At 32.2% G+C, this 14,741-nt stretch overlaps 4 protein-coding genes and 1 non-coding gene across 6 annotated transcripts; 2 read left to right on the top strand and 3 right to left on the bottom strand.

Annotated features, from left to right (window-relative positions):
• Nucleotides 1–1,109: 1,109 nt before the first annotated feature.
• Nucleotides 1,110–3,085, bottom strand: LOC135948841 (methionine synthase reductase). Its single transcript, XM_065498296.1, has 3 exons — nt 2,722–3,085; nt 2,486–2,650; nt 1,110–2,430 (listed from the first exon to the last, which is right to left on the bottom strand). Exons 1-3 carry the CDS (start codon nt 2,821–2,823, stop codon nt 1,324–1,326), a joined length of 1,374 nt encoding a protein of 457 aa, XP_065354368.1. The 5' UTR covers nt 2,824–3,085; the 3' UTR covers nt 1,110–1,323.
• A 423-nt stretch (nt 3,086–3,508) lies between these two features.
• Nucleotides 3,509–4,662, top strand: Ttc1 (Tetratricopeptide repeat domain 1). Its single transcript, XM_065498295.1, has 2 exons — nt 3,509–4,143; nt 4,206–4,662. The coding sequence occupies exons 1-2, from the start codon at nt 3,566–3,568 to the stop codon at nt 4,492–4,494; spliced, it is 867 nt and encodes a 288-aa protein (XP_065354367.1). The 5' UTR covers nt 3,509–3,565; the 3' UTR covers nt 4,495–4,662.
• Nucleotides 4,663–6,142: 1,480 nt separating this feature from the next.
• On the top strand, nt 6,143–8,339 carry Zyx (Zyxin). The gene has a single exon (XM_065504943.1). The coding sequence runs from the start codon at nt 6,405–6,407 to the stop codon at nt 8,187–8,189; it is 1,785 nt and encodes a 594-aa protein (XP_065361015.1). The 5' UTR covers nt 6,143–6,404; the 3' UTR covers nt 8,190–8,339.
• A 2,376-nt stretch (nt 8,340–10,715) lies between these two features.
• RpL3 (ribosomal protein L3) lies at nt 10,716–13,989 on the bottom strand. 2 transcript variants are annotated; one of them, XM_065504923.1, is made up of 6 exons: nt 13,840–13,983; nt 13,391–13,583; nt 13,000–13,168; nt 12,212–12,347; nt 11,471–11,860; nt 10,716–11,176 (listed from the first exon to the last, which is right to left on the bottom strand). In XM_065504923.1, the coding sequence occupies exons 1-6, from the start codon at nt 13,840–13,842 to the stop codon at nt 10,826–10,828; spliced, it is 1,242 nt and encodes a 413-aa protein (XP_065360995.1). In that variant the 5' UTR covers nt 13,843–13,983; the 3' UTR covers nt 10,716–10,825. The 2 variants fall into 2 exon arrangements, with proteins under 2 accessions (XP_065360995.1, XP_065361004.1); XM_065504932.1 differs by lacking the exons at nt 10,716–11,176; nt 11,471–11,860 and having other exon boundaries at nt 12,255–12,731; nt 13,840–13,989.
• LOC135949647 (small nucleolar RNA U43) lies at nt 13,254–13,333 on the bottom strand. The gene has a single exon (XR_010575898.1). It is a non-coding gene; the product is annotated as a small nucleolar RNA U43 (small nucleolar RNA).
• Nucleotides 13,990–14,741: the final 752 nt, after the last annotated feature.

The following is a 14,741-nucleotide window of genomic DNA, read 5'->3' as shown; positions in this document are numbered from 1 at the left end:
ATTCAAACAATTTCAAAATTTTGAGTTTTATATCGGTATCAAAAATTGTGATTGTAAGTATCACAGATATGCAAGAAATTACAGTTCTCAAAAAAATTAATATCGAATATCGAATTAATATTTTGACGTTCTACAACCATTTTTCAATGGTTGTGGTTTGCAGAGCGAGAGAAAAGATACAATTTTCAATAGGCTAGTGTGTGATATATATATATTTATCCCTCTTTCGAATTTAAATTTTAAATACTTTTATCACTACTACATATACATAGCAACCTATATAGCCTAACATAAGCTTTATCAAAATGTGTTAATGATAATTTAAAACATTTTTAAACTCAATAATATTAATTTTTTGCCTGATACTAAATTTTTCTCAGTCTGTTTCGAAATATTTCGAACCCGAACGAACCTCTGCCTAAATCCGATTTTTGATAGTCAAGAAAGTCTATTACTGAGTTCCTCTGCCATATCAACATCTAGATAGTTAAAGGAATATTTAGTATGTTCTCCAGATATAGAAAAATACCCGACTGTAAATATAGGGAAGGTAGGTATCACATCACAGTTTTTTGTGTTAGATCAACAATAAAATCAAAATATTAGATTTATTCATAACTATAAACGCATTTGAGATAATATTAACAAAATTCGTGTAAAAACGAAGATGAAAACTTAAAAATCCTTTCTGGCATAATTTTCTTCATTTAGTTGTCTTCAAATATGGATAGCAATAACAAAAATAAGCATTAATACTGCCATTTTTTCAGAAAAAATAAGCGTAATAATTCCAAAAACGGTAAGAGAGGGTATTTTAAGGCTAACGGCGGCTTAGCGTTAACTGTAGCCAACATTGCTTAATATTTCTTCTTTACACTGTATTTCACATTCAAAATAGACTTATTGTATCGGAAGTAAAAATTTAAAAAATATAAGAATTTTTTGTTTTATTGGTTAGTTTTCTTATCTACTCTTAAATATATAAAAATACTAATTTATGTAATTTGAAAGCAAATTTAAAAAAAAAATCAATTTGCCAATTGTTTTAAATTATTTTACAATGTTATTCTCTGAATTATTACAAAGTAATTATAATAAATGAACTGGATCCAAATTAAAATTAGCTTTCAAATTATATAAAATAAAAAATTTCAAATAATTACCAAAAATTTCTAAAAATACAAATTTATTTCTAAATTTTGTAGAACATTTTTCTACCAACGAAAATACAAACATATTAAAAAGTTTCTAAAGTTGAATTTCATGTGGTATCACAGTTGAATTGCAATTGTAAAGTTTCACTTCCCCTTTCATCTTTTTTGTTTACAACCATATATCTTCTCTATATTTTCGTTTAGCCTTAAAATCGTTCATCATTTCAACTGACTCTTCGGCGGTTATAGCCAACTCCTTAACCAAAATATTTTGTAATGACTTTTCTATAGATTTAGAAATTTGTCCACCATCCGCACATAAGTATATAGTAGTTTCTGGTTTCATTAGCAATTCTACTAATTGTTGTGCATTACATTCTAAAGAGTCTTGCACATAATGATACCGAGTAGTTGGAACACGAGAATAAGATTCCACAAAGTTATTAAGAATATTTTTCGATTGCCACTGTAACAAAAGGTCACGATGTACGACGGCCTGCTCGCTGGTTGTGCCTACAAAAAGCCAAGTAATGCCTGGATTTCCATTCTTGTCATTCGCCATCATATGTTGTTTGTGTTGAAGAAAACCCAAAAATGGTGCTAGTCCCGTACCTATAGCAATTAAAACTTGATTTTGCTGATAATTATCTTCAGTATAACGAAAGTAGTTTGGTTCCCTTAAGTACATTAATATGGAAGCGGACTCTTCAGTGATTTTTTCTTTTAACATGTTTGTCGTGACACCTGGCTTTACATCAAGCGTAGAGAAAATTATCGATATTTCATAAGTTGATTTTAAGGGACTATTTGCAATAGAATATGGCCGGGGCAAAAGTCTTGACAAATGCTCAACAATTAGAGCAAAAGGTGGTTTACATGAACGACAGTGCTTTAGTAAATCCATTACAGTAAATCCTTTTTCCATTATTAGTTCATTATAAAATGCAGAACCTTCTTTTGATGACAAGCATTTTAAAAATGTTTTTTCTTCTCCGTCTGTACAATGCTCGGCTAAACTTCTTATAAACGTCTTTTTTAAAATGCTTTTAATGTTAAGACAATCACGTAAGATTTCTCGTGGTGTCGTTAATTTAGGTATATAAACAGGAACTTTTGCGGATTTTTTCGTACATAACTTTGAGATTTGAACAGAACATGTTGTATCTGCTTGTCTTTCCATGTCTAGGAGCTGTAGGAATTCATCAACACTGTTTTTGTCATTCCTGGGTAAAATTGCAATTGTGTCACCTGGTTGCCATTCATATTCCTTTAAATCCTATTAATAAAACCATAAATATCAATTCAATTTTTAATTATTATAGAACTCTTACTTTTATATCCAAAGTAATTTCGGTGATATCCTTTGCATGTAAGGAATCATTTTTAGATTCCAATAAATTTTTGGAATGTTTAATGGCAACCATTTTTAAGGGAGAACGCGAAAAAGGAAACATTAAGTCCTTGCATTTTTCTTGGCCATTTTCGTATCCTAGAAACTATAAAATATAACTGTCATCATTTTAATTATCAATGTTTAATATTTAACCGGATGTTAATCCGAAATTACCTGTGTTTCATTTTCAAAGACTACCTCAAGTGTTTGATCAGCCACTTTAGCTTCTGTATATTTCTCCAATATAAAATCCGATATATTTATATCGTCTACCATTGCTCCTGATTAAATTAAAAAAAAAAACTATTCTTTTGTTTGTTTTGATTAACAAAACGTGCAAATCCGTTCCTTTTGACTCAAGGGGTATTAATTATAAGGTGGTGTCGATGGCATAGCTGATTATTTTTTTCTTCACATGTTTAGAGGCTCGAATTCTCACATTACACTAGTGAATTGTTGTTGTGAATACTACACAAACGTAAACGCAAAACGACAGGCAGACTTTGACAAATCCAGCCTCATAATCAAAAGCAAATTGCATGTGGTTTTTGTAAATGTTGTAGAATCTCTCTCACCTTTTAAAGAATTCGCGATGTTTTGACTCACACATTTAGTTTAATGTTGCCAATAGCTCATTGTAAAAACGCAACTTACCATTTAGGCACAAAAATCAGAAAATTTCCATCACCATTCATAAAATAATCTTGAAGAGAAAACTAACTTTAAATTTGTCAGTATTAAATAGAACTATACATTGGTTTATATTTATATATAAATTAATTAATTCATTTGCAATAATTTTTCCAAACAAAAATATCAGAATTGCGACCCTGTTACTATTTTGAGAAGGTACTTTTTTGTTATTATGAATGTGTACACTAATCGATAACAATACTCACATTGATACATGTCATAACTAATTTGTTAGAAGTGCGTGTACTACAATAGTAAAGTGATTTTTCTGTGATTCCGGGGTACTTTTCTACAAGAATTTTTTTAATTATAGTAAACATAAAAAATGCCAGAAATTTCTGAAATTGTCGGCAGTGATGATGAATATCAAGATGCTGTAAGCGATGAGTCATTAGCAAATTCTCCCAGTACAAATACTCCAACATCGTCAGCACCAGGGGAAACTAAAAGTTCCAATGCAGAAATAGTTGAGGAAATCATAAAACAACAAACAAACTTAAAACTCGATGATGGTGATAAATCAGACAACATTGCCAGTGGCAGTAATACGGAAAAAACTGAGGATGACACCCAACCTGAATACATACACGATGAAATTGATGAAAATTTGTTGGCGGAAAAAGAAAAATCTATGACGCCTGAAGAGTTGGAAGCTAACAAAGAAAAAGCCGATAAAATAAAATTAGAAGCTAATGAATTATTTAAAAACAATCAAGCTGAAGAAGCTATTGACATGTATACGGAAGCTTTAAAAATATGCCCCCTGAAAGCCTCCAAAGAAAGGGCTGTTTTGTTTGGCAACAGAGCTGCCGCTAAAATAAAATTGGATTCGAAAAAAACTGCCATTGATGATTGCAGTAAAGCTATAGAATTGTGGCCAGAATATATTCGTGCTTTGTTAAGGTAAGTTTATTTTTTTTTTGTATTTACATGCTTAAATTAAAAAAGAAATTATAACTTTTTAGACGTGCTAAACTTTACGAACATGAAGACAAGTTAGATGAAGCATTAGCTGATTATAAGCGTGTCTATGAGTTGGATCCTGGACAGAGTGAGGCACGTGAAGCTATGGTTCGTTTACCTCCTATTGTCGAAGAACGAAACGAACGTTTGAAAGCGGAAATGCTTGATAAATTAAAAGATTTGGGAAATATGATATTAAAACCATTTGGTTTATCGACATCGAATTTCCAAATGCAAAAAGATCCCAATTCGGGTTCTTACTCAATCAATTTTAATCAAAATAACAGCTAGATAATTGTTAAAAAAAATCACTACTACCTATAATTTTATTTTATGTTAAAGTAAAAACAAACATGTAAAACTAAAATACATAGTTGTACAATAAAAAGAATGGTTAATATGGATAGTTAAAATATAATAATGTAAAAGACTGAGGTCGGCCAAAAACTCACAATTAAATTTTAATTGTTAAAAATTAAATTAATAAATATTTTTAAAATTACGAGGTTTGGTTTTCGGAAAAAATTGCGAACCTTTTTTTGCATATCGTGATTTTCAATCGCAGGTAGATATGTATTTTAATGTTTTATTAAATTGTTTTTTGAGTGATATTGCATTTGTGCTGATGTTTGTAACGCCCACAAATATTAGTCTAACACCCACTATAAGGTATACTGATTGACTCAGAATCGTCCTGAGTCTCTTAAAAGATATCTGACTGGTTGGCTGTCAATGTAAACATTGTGCGCAAAGTACAGGTCGCAGTTTTTAAGATACATATTTCGATAAAATTTGGTACATATATTATTTCACCCAGCCCCCATACAAATGTCCTCCCAAAATAGGGGTTTATTAGTGATAAATGATTAATTTATAAAGGTAGCTACACAAATATTGCTCCAAATAAGTTTTATTTATGTATAGGGTAGTCACAACACATAACAGAACAGAAATAAGTTCAATGTGGACATAAATCACTCGACTTAATTCCGTGGTGATCGGTCCGTAATTGGTCATAACTCCCATATAAGGCACACTTCGAAAATCACTCACGAATATAAATTATTGAAATTTTAAAAGAAAAATTTGTTTGCTTATTTTTACTTAGTGTAGGGTATTATATGGTCGGGCTTGACCGACCATACTTTTTTACATGTTTAAAAAAAACAGAAAAACTACAGAAGGAAATTATCATTAAAAAAGCAGTTACCGATATAACAGCAAATACCGTAACCGCTATAATATTCCATTTCGTTTAAATAATATCTGGCAACATTTAAAAATACTCAACATGAAAAAACTACATAGGAATGTTGTTTTTGTTTTCATATATTTTTTTATTAATGTATTCTCTCTCTATGGATTTTCCTCTGCCTTCATTATGAGTTAGAGCAAGACGGATATATTTCATAGAATTTACTTTTGAGATACTTTCTTCGTTATGTATCTTTGTATATGATTAAAAGAATCAATACAACAAATTTACTTGCATATATGGTTATTTTTGACTACTCGATGCATTTTTTTAAGTACTCGATAATAAACAATAAATACTTTTCAAAGCTGCATACAAATTTAAATATTCCGTAAACTTACATACATACCTATTTTTTACATGTAAATTTTTTGGTTAGTCCCATCATTATATGAAAGAAAATGTTTAACATTTTATGAAAATTATATTAACGTAATATTTTTCTAACATAATTGTACTTTTACTCTGAAAAATTCCAGTTTTTTGTTTTTATTTTATTGGGAAATACAACACTAAAAGTATTGAGTAGTTGCATTTTGGTATAGGTAGCACAAAGTATTGGCTACTGAGTAACCAAACAGTAAATTCTTTCACAACTCCAATCTGTGTGTATTTTGTATCCGAAAAATATGAATTTTATTTAATAAAATAAGAAAATTAAAAATAAAAGAAATAAAAACAAGGCTAGAAAAAAAGATTTATATATGTACATTTAAGTTCTTAATTGTTAACATCTTTTTTAGAAATGAAACTGCAACCTATTTTCATTCAACCAAGCTGCTACGAGAAAAATTTCCTGGACGTGTAGGTTAAAATAACTTTTTCAAAATCGAAAAATATGTAATATTAGCTATTTTGGAAACAAATAAGACGTAGTTCATAAAGAATGAATTTATTTTTTACTGGGTAACATTAATGCAAAGATAGCTTATAAGCTTCAAGAGAGATGGATTCAATGTCAAACTCTTCAGCCGCTTCGGCACTTAAAACTCGTCGTAAAGTTACTCTCGATAACCCAGCTGTTTTGGAACAACAATTAGAAGCACTGGAGCATCATAAAAAGCAACTAGAGAAACGTGGAAAACTAAATCAAAATTTTTCGAGCAACAGCAAAACAATTGCCCTGCATTTGAATTCTCCTAAATTGTCTTCGTCTTCACTGCTAACGGACGTTGCTCTTAATTCCCATAGTTTCTTAGAAAATTCAAATGGAATGTACCCAAATACCACATCTTCATCGGGTCACGGCGTTGTTAATACAAAATCAAATATATATGGCAATATAATTGGCTCTTCGTCAACAGCTTTAAATAACATTTATTCTAATGTTGGATTTGATAAGATTCAACAGCAGGAACAAGCATGTATTGCAGAACAAAATTTGTCGAATAAAAAATCAGCATCTTCTACAAATGAAGAAAATAGCGTGAACTTCACTCATAATGGTTCTATGATACCGGAAGATGAAATTCCACCCCCTCCAAGTCCTGTCAGTTCGTCTTATAGTGAATTGCGACGAGCCACCGAAGTTTTCAAAACCAATAATCTACCTAAAAAAGGTTCACTTATTACTGCCAACGATCAAATCGGTATAGCTAAACCAATTGTGGGTTATGAGATGCCTCTGGACCATAAACTAGCGGTGGCATCAAATGACATGCGACAATTGTATATAAACAAACCAACATACACAGCAAATGATGCATTTAGTAATTACAATAACGCAGTACAGGCAAAAACTAATCCCAACTTTTCCGATTACTCTGGATATGGTGGATTTTCTTCCACCTATGAATCGATTTATGAGCCGATTAATCCAAGACCCCCTAGTCAATTGTCCACACGATCCCACAACATTATGTATCCATGTATAAAAAATTCAAATAATTTGTCCATGCCTGAATGTGGTGGTATTTTAGAAAAAAGTAATAGCAGCAATATGTCTACTTTAAGCGGTGGTAGCAGTGTAGACTCCATATCACCAGTGTATCCAAATAGCAGCAGGGATAGCGAAGGTGATGGCACCTTAAACAGCTACTCACAAAACCATAAAGAGTCCGTAGTTGAATCTTTAACTGATTTTTTGGTTAAATCAATGGATCCCCAAAATGATCTAGAAAACTATGGTATTTGCTTCAAATGCAACGAAATTGTTGTGGGAGAAAACTCCGGCTGCACCGCTATGGATCAAATCTATCACATTGCCTGTTTCACGTGTTCTCAGTGTCAAATAAACCTCCAAGGCAAGCCATTTTACGCTTTAGATTGTAAACCCTATTGCGAATTTGATTACTTACAAACATTGGAAAAATGTTCGGTATGTATGAAACCGATTTTAGAAAGAATTTTGCGAGCCACCGGCAAACCGTACCATCCACAATGTTTTACTTGTGCAGTTTGCAAGAAGAGTTTGGATGGTATACCATTTACAGTTGATGCCACAAATCAAAACTACTGCATTGAAGATTTTCACAAAAAATTCGCTCCTCGATGTTGTGTATGCAAAGAACCCATTATGCCAGAGCCGGGTGAAGAGGAGACTGTAAGAGTGGTGGCTTTGGATAGAAGTTTTCATTTTGAATGTTACAAGTGTGAGGATTGCGGTTTATTGCTTTCATCGGAGTCCGAAGGTCGTGGCTGCTATCCGTTAGACGATCACGTATTATGCAAGAGCTGCAACGCAAAACGTGTGCAAATGCTTACCAATCGCATGACGACTACAGAACTTTAGGGGTCATAAATAGTAAATTTATATTTGAAATTAAATGCATTCCAAAAATTTATACATAAATCATAAAATATACAATAATAAAGATAAAAAATAAACAATTTAGAGTATCCTTATCCTTCACCTTTATATACTCTAAAAGAAAATATTAAATTTTTATTGTTTTTTTTGGAAAGCCGGGTGGGTTACTATAATTCCCAATGTGATTTTGTAGATTTTTCGAATTTTCTAACACGTATGAATAATAATTCCCCGGGAGTTTTTTCCCTTTTCCCATTTTTCCTATTCAAATAAAAGAAATTGGTCCCAAATAGAACTAACATTATTTTTTTAGAATCCTCATGATTTAAATATTATGTTAACAGCTTTTACAAAATTTCGAACATACATACGTTCTAATTTTCGAAAATAATATTTTATTGTCATCATGGCATGCATATTTATGTTGAATTTTATGTGGATACCAACATTTTTAAGATATTTATGGTCATTTAAATGATTTTCGGAGTTATGACTAATTATGTACCGATCATCATAAAATTACGTGACATGTCTTCCGTATATGTATATAAAACTTATTTGGAGTGAAATTTGATTTGAATTGATTAACTTATATTTTTTCGGTATGGGTGGACTTTTTGGTGGAAATACCCATATCATATTTAGCCAAAAAATCTCGACTATATTAAGATAGCGATATTCTGCTTTCAGAAATAGTAAAACGAACGTTCTTTCAGCTTTTCAAATCGAAAAACAGAGTTATTAAATCCTTTGAGAATAACCGCCCTTGATTTGTTTTAAGTTTTCCAAAAACGTTTTTTTAAACGTTCCAGATCCAAATTAATTTCGGAAACTCCACCATAGTTTTGTTTTGATGGGGTAACGAAATCACTTTTTTCTATGAGTTGCTTAAGCGATTTCAAACGCTGCGTTTTCCAGAACATGGGCGATAATCAGTTTAAAATTCGACAATAATCCTCAATTTTAAGAAGATCGGCCCATAATAGAACACATTAACCTACATATATAAATATCGAACCAACCAGTTCAATACAAAAAGTACACTACTAGATTTTGGAATCATCAGTCCACAATTGGCCATAGCTTCCATATAAGATCCATTTCTCAGAATAACTACAACAACCAAAACTCTTGTAAATATCGTAATTGAGACGAAATTGAACCAAAACAAGAGATCTATATTCAGCTGTACCGAATCTTAAATTCTCATCACTAAAACATACTTTAACGTAAATATTGAAAACGCTAATAAGCGTTCGAAATTTATTTCGATTACGAGAATTTGCCCCCAGGCGGCTAATTACCGCAGTCAAATACGATCGAATACTTATTCGAACGTGCGAGTTTTTTATTTTTGGGATATATGTATATTATTCGATATCGAATCGAGAAATGATTGTGCTCGATAACGAACGAGATTTTAAGCATTCGAAATTTATTTCGATTACGTGCTAGAATTTGCCCCCAGGATTATAGATTTTCAGGGGGGTTAATTCGATTCGAAACGAAACACTTTCGAAATACAATGTATAAAGCACACAAATTCGAACGTTTTTCTTTTCGAAAAGAGTTACATAATAACCCTCCAGTTTCTTTGTAATGTGTAATTCGATTCGAAAATCATTCAAATTTGTATGCTTTATACATACAGTCCAATTATGAATAAAAATTCCGCGGGAGTTTTTTCCCTATTCAATGAGAAAAAACTCCCGGGGAACAAACTCCCGCGGAATTTTTTATTCATAATTGGGCTGCTAGTAATTCAAAAATATTTTCTTTCGAATTGAATTACTCAAAAAACCCCCAGATTTGAAAGCATCTAGTTGTTTTGTTATTTTGCATTTTAGATGACGATATGTATTTTGATGCCGATAACCATAGGGTAAATCCAAGGTTATTAATACCTTGGGTAGAAACAAGATAGAAAAATACGTACATGTATTTTTCTATCATTCTTCTATGCCGATACCGTTCAATTCCATGAATATATGAACATCAACGGGTGAATCAGATAAAGTTTTTTTAGAAAATGCATAACAATCGATCCCCGTATTATATTGATGGTAAGTATATAAGATTCGGCCGAGACGAATATAACTCTGGTTTTATAATTTTTCGTCAAATATCTTCCATGTATTACCGACCGTGTAACAATAACCTATGCGCATCAGTTGCATTCCCGAACAAGCCTTACAAGCTACAAAAAACATCGTAAAATTATCCTGAAACTTTGCATGTCTAAAATAGACCACTTGTTCAATTTTCATTTGACATATTCAATGAAGTATATTGGGCTACTAAAATAATAAACCTCACATCTAACACCACTCCAATTCAAATGTGACTCGATAAACGCTAATACTATGTATATACATGGCAGAACAAAACGGTATTTCAAATTTAAATATTGAACATTTTATTTCTATCTAATAATAAACTTATTATATACACTATTCTAATTTACTTAGCAATATTATCACAGTTCAAATAAAAGAAATTACAGTGATGTACTTAATTATTTTCTTTCTTTATTCTTTGCCATACATTTTCTCTATATGGAAAAAACAAATCTCCAAGCTAGTACATAAGAACAAATATGTATGAATTCATGAAACAATTTAAGCAGAAGTGGTAGCAGCGGCACTGGTGGTGGCAGCTTGTTCTTCCTTGATGCGATCCTTCTTGAGGGGACCCATGAAGGCCAATTTGTCGGCTGGGGTTTGGAAACGACCATGACCCATTTTGGATGAGGTATCGATGAACTTGAGTTTGATTTGTTCCAAAGCAGAACGCTTGGTGTGCTTCAACAAAGTCTTACGCAAGGTAAGGACACGTTTCTTGGAACCGATGCAACAGCCCTTGATCATGACGAAATCGTTAGTAACTTCACCATAATGAGGGAAACCACCCATGGGGGTGATAGCCTTGTCGGTTAAATCGTACTCGGTGGAAGCATTGTTTTTGATAACCTGCAAAACAAAAAAACAAATATAAAAATTAATACAAATTTCAATAAAATAAAACAGTTTAAGATTAACGAAATAATCAGTCCTATCATTATATATATCATGTGGTTAATCAAAAAAGTTTTATTATTATTTGATGTCGGTACTTAAATGAAGTTATCATCAGTGCAAAAAGCAATCGTTAATATAACACAATAAAAGCACAGAACTTTATGGATTCTGTGCCAATTTATGTTATTACTAACGATAGACTTATACATATTAAAATTTTGTTTAAAATAATATAAATATAATTACCTTGCCATCCATGGTGTGGATACCGGCACCAATACGGTAGATCTTCTTGTTGATTTCGGTACGGTGATGGTAACCCTTTTGACCGGCACGTGCCACAGTGGTGGACACACGAGAAGGATGCCAGGCACCAATACAGGCAACCTTACGCAAACCCTTGTGCGTCTTGCGGGGCAATTTCTTTGTGTGCCAACGGGAAGTGACACCCTTGAAACCTTTACCCTTGGTAACACCAATGCAATCGATCATCTCATCTTGGCCAAAGACATTGCTGACGGGAATAGGCTTTTCCAAATGTTCCTTAACCCACTTAACTTTGTCTTCAATGGAACCACCGTTCAATTGGATTTCCATAACATGAGCCTTCTTTTGGCGTTGCTTGATCAAACGGATCTAAAGAGACAAATTAAATTACTTTTATTAGTTGTGGTTACATAAATAAGTACGAAACATTTTGGAGGAAGAAGGGACTGTTTGTGATATGGTTTAACTGTACGATCACTGCCTAAGCGACTACGTACAGTTAGTGGAATATATCAAAAATCGCCACCCGAAGGGCAATTTAATCTGCGACGTTGCGGTATATAACCGGGCATTGAACATCCCAGCAAGACCGCCTTTTAGGTACTCCTACACTTTGCACCGCCACCAAACCCGAAAGTTTAATAGCAGCACGCAACGCCAGAGACCGAGGACATCGCGCTTTTAAAAACATGTACAAATATAAAAAAATGAAATAATTACCTGAGTGTGAGCAATAACGCGGATGACCTTGCAGTAACGAAGCATCTTACGGAAATCGTTTTCAATGCTCTTCTTGCCCAAATCATCATTCCATTTCTTGCTGGACTTGGTGAAAGCTTTTCTTTCAGATTTGTACCTGATTATAATAATGAAATCTTGCTTTTAGATTTAAACTCATTAACAGTATAAGCATTTTCTAAGATCTGCGTTTATTTTGAAGACGACGATACGTGTATTATGTAGTCAACATTTTGAGAAATTCAGTTCCTCTAAATAAAGCTTTAGCTCCATTGGTTTGTTTAGGCCAGAAACACAATTTCATAGCTGTTTTAAAATAAACAAAAGGGAAGAGAACCTCATCACGTGTCAGTGAGCGGAGATTACAACTTCCAGTCGTGCTCACTAGCAAAAAAATCAATTTATCCATCAAACTTCCTTACGGAGAGTTTTTTAGAAGTTCATTTGAGCTCACACGACTAAAGGAGATTTTAAAAGCTCTCTCAGCAAGCTGATCCAAGAACTTTATATTTTACAACAAATTAAGTAAATCATAAAATAATCTCAATTTCATATGACCATATTTTTCTTGACACATTTGTTAAAAACTTTTTTGGATCAGAAGGAAGGCAACAGAGACGGTAAAAATTTAAATATCCTCATAAGAGCTCTCAGATACCATCTATCATCATTAAGAAAAAATATTTTAACAAATGTGTTTTCTTCCAAGAAAATTCTACACCACGTGGTCTTTAAATGAAAAACTAAAATGGTGGCAATAGCAAACTTACCAGTTTTTGTAGAAACGACGACGGCATTCTTCGGACAAATGTTGAGCCCAGACATTAACCAAGGCGCGAAGACCGAAGGGAGTTTCAATGTAACCAACAGCACCAACAACAATCATGGGTGGGGTTTCCAAAACGGTTACAGCTTCAACGACCTCCTTCTTGTTAATCTCTGAAATATTCAAAATACAAATATTTTAGATTGCACATTTAAAGTTTTTTTTAATTTCTTGCTTTCAATTGTTTTGTATAAAATGGAAATCAGTCCGCCCTAGTTACTTTATAATCATAGAATTCATTTTTTTCTAACCATAATAAATTAACTTTTTCTCATCATTGAAACTTTATACATTCGCAATTATTAACAAATTAAATAGAATGAACGAATACTCACTTGAACCAGGACGGTCGGCCTCACGAACGATGTGAGACATACCAGCTTTGTAGCCCAAGAAGCAAGTCAAATGGACGGGTTTGCTGGCATCATCCTTAGGGAAAGCCTTAACCTTACCACGGTGACGAGCTGCGCGCTTCTTGGGGTAGAAGGCCATGGAACCATGGCGAGGAGCCGAGAATTTACGGTGAGACTAAAATAACACAGAAAATAATCAAATAAAATATAGGTATACTGCAAAACTTTGAGGTTAGGTTAAAAACAATATGGCTGACATTTATTACACGTGTGTTTTTTCATTTAACTTGTTCTATTCAACACTTTTAAATATATTCGACACAAATTCTTGGCAGAAATCCAGTTGACAAATATATATATTTTTTAAATAAACTTTCAGCAAATCGATTATATTTAAATTAAATTTAAATAACTATATATTTTCAACTCACCATATCTCCGAATGTTTTAGACGTCCGTACTTGTCAGACGACGAAGACAAAAAGAAAGTTGGATGCCGGATTCTTCCTGAAGTGCGCTGCAGTTGAATTTCAATGTTGTATAGAAGTAATGCTAACTCAGCGATTTTTACGTTAAATCGCTATAACGGGATAAAATATTTTAGTTTTTAAAAAGAAATACTAGTGATTTTTGTTATCAGAAAACGTAAATAAAAAACTAATTTATATACATAGATTTAACAAATATTATTTTACAAAACTGATCTCAAGCTCAACTATAACAAAAAAAATAAAATTTTCTTTTGTAATTTCTTATTTTTGTCACTATTTTTATTTATTTCTTGATTTTTCGGCTTATTTGTTGCTTTTAACATTATTACTTACATTTGTTCTGTTTTGGTTTTTGAAAAACAAATTTGACAATAAATGTTGAACATTATTGTTTGAACAATAAATCTTAAAATAAATATTTCTGCAGTCCATACACAAACATATGGTTTTGGCAATTGTTATTCCCAATGTAAAAAAAGGAAACCATATGCATATACGACTCTATTCCTGCATTTACAAACAATCTTTATTGTAAATATCATCTATTTAACTTACTATTATATACTATCATATATTTCTTTCCTTTTTTTGTTAGACGAAATATGTGTATTCTTATTTATTATTAATAATTTATTGTACTTGTTGCTATAGTAATAAAAACGAAATTAGTATACCTATTTTTGAAAACGATAAGCATTAATGGCCATTTAACATCTATCGGTAAATATTTTACCTAGCGTTTACACATGCAAGTAACAGTTCGAAAAACACAATACATACATACTTTTGCACTAACACAATCACACATGCAGCCACTTGCAGCTCACTGCCTACTGAATTTA

The sequence above is a fragment of the Calliphora vicina genome, chromosome 1 (assembly GCF_958450345.1).
Source record: "Calliphora vicina chromosome 1, idCalVici1.1, whole genome shotgun sequence".
Taxonomy (NCBI): domain Eukaryota; kingdom Metazoa; phylum Arthropoda; class Insecta; order Diptera; family Calliphoridae; genus Calliphora; species Calliphora vicina.
Note: the sequence above shows the minus strand (reverse complement) of the source record. Positions and strands in the feature narration are given on the sequence as shown.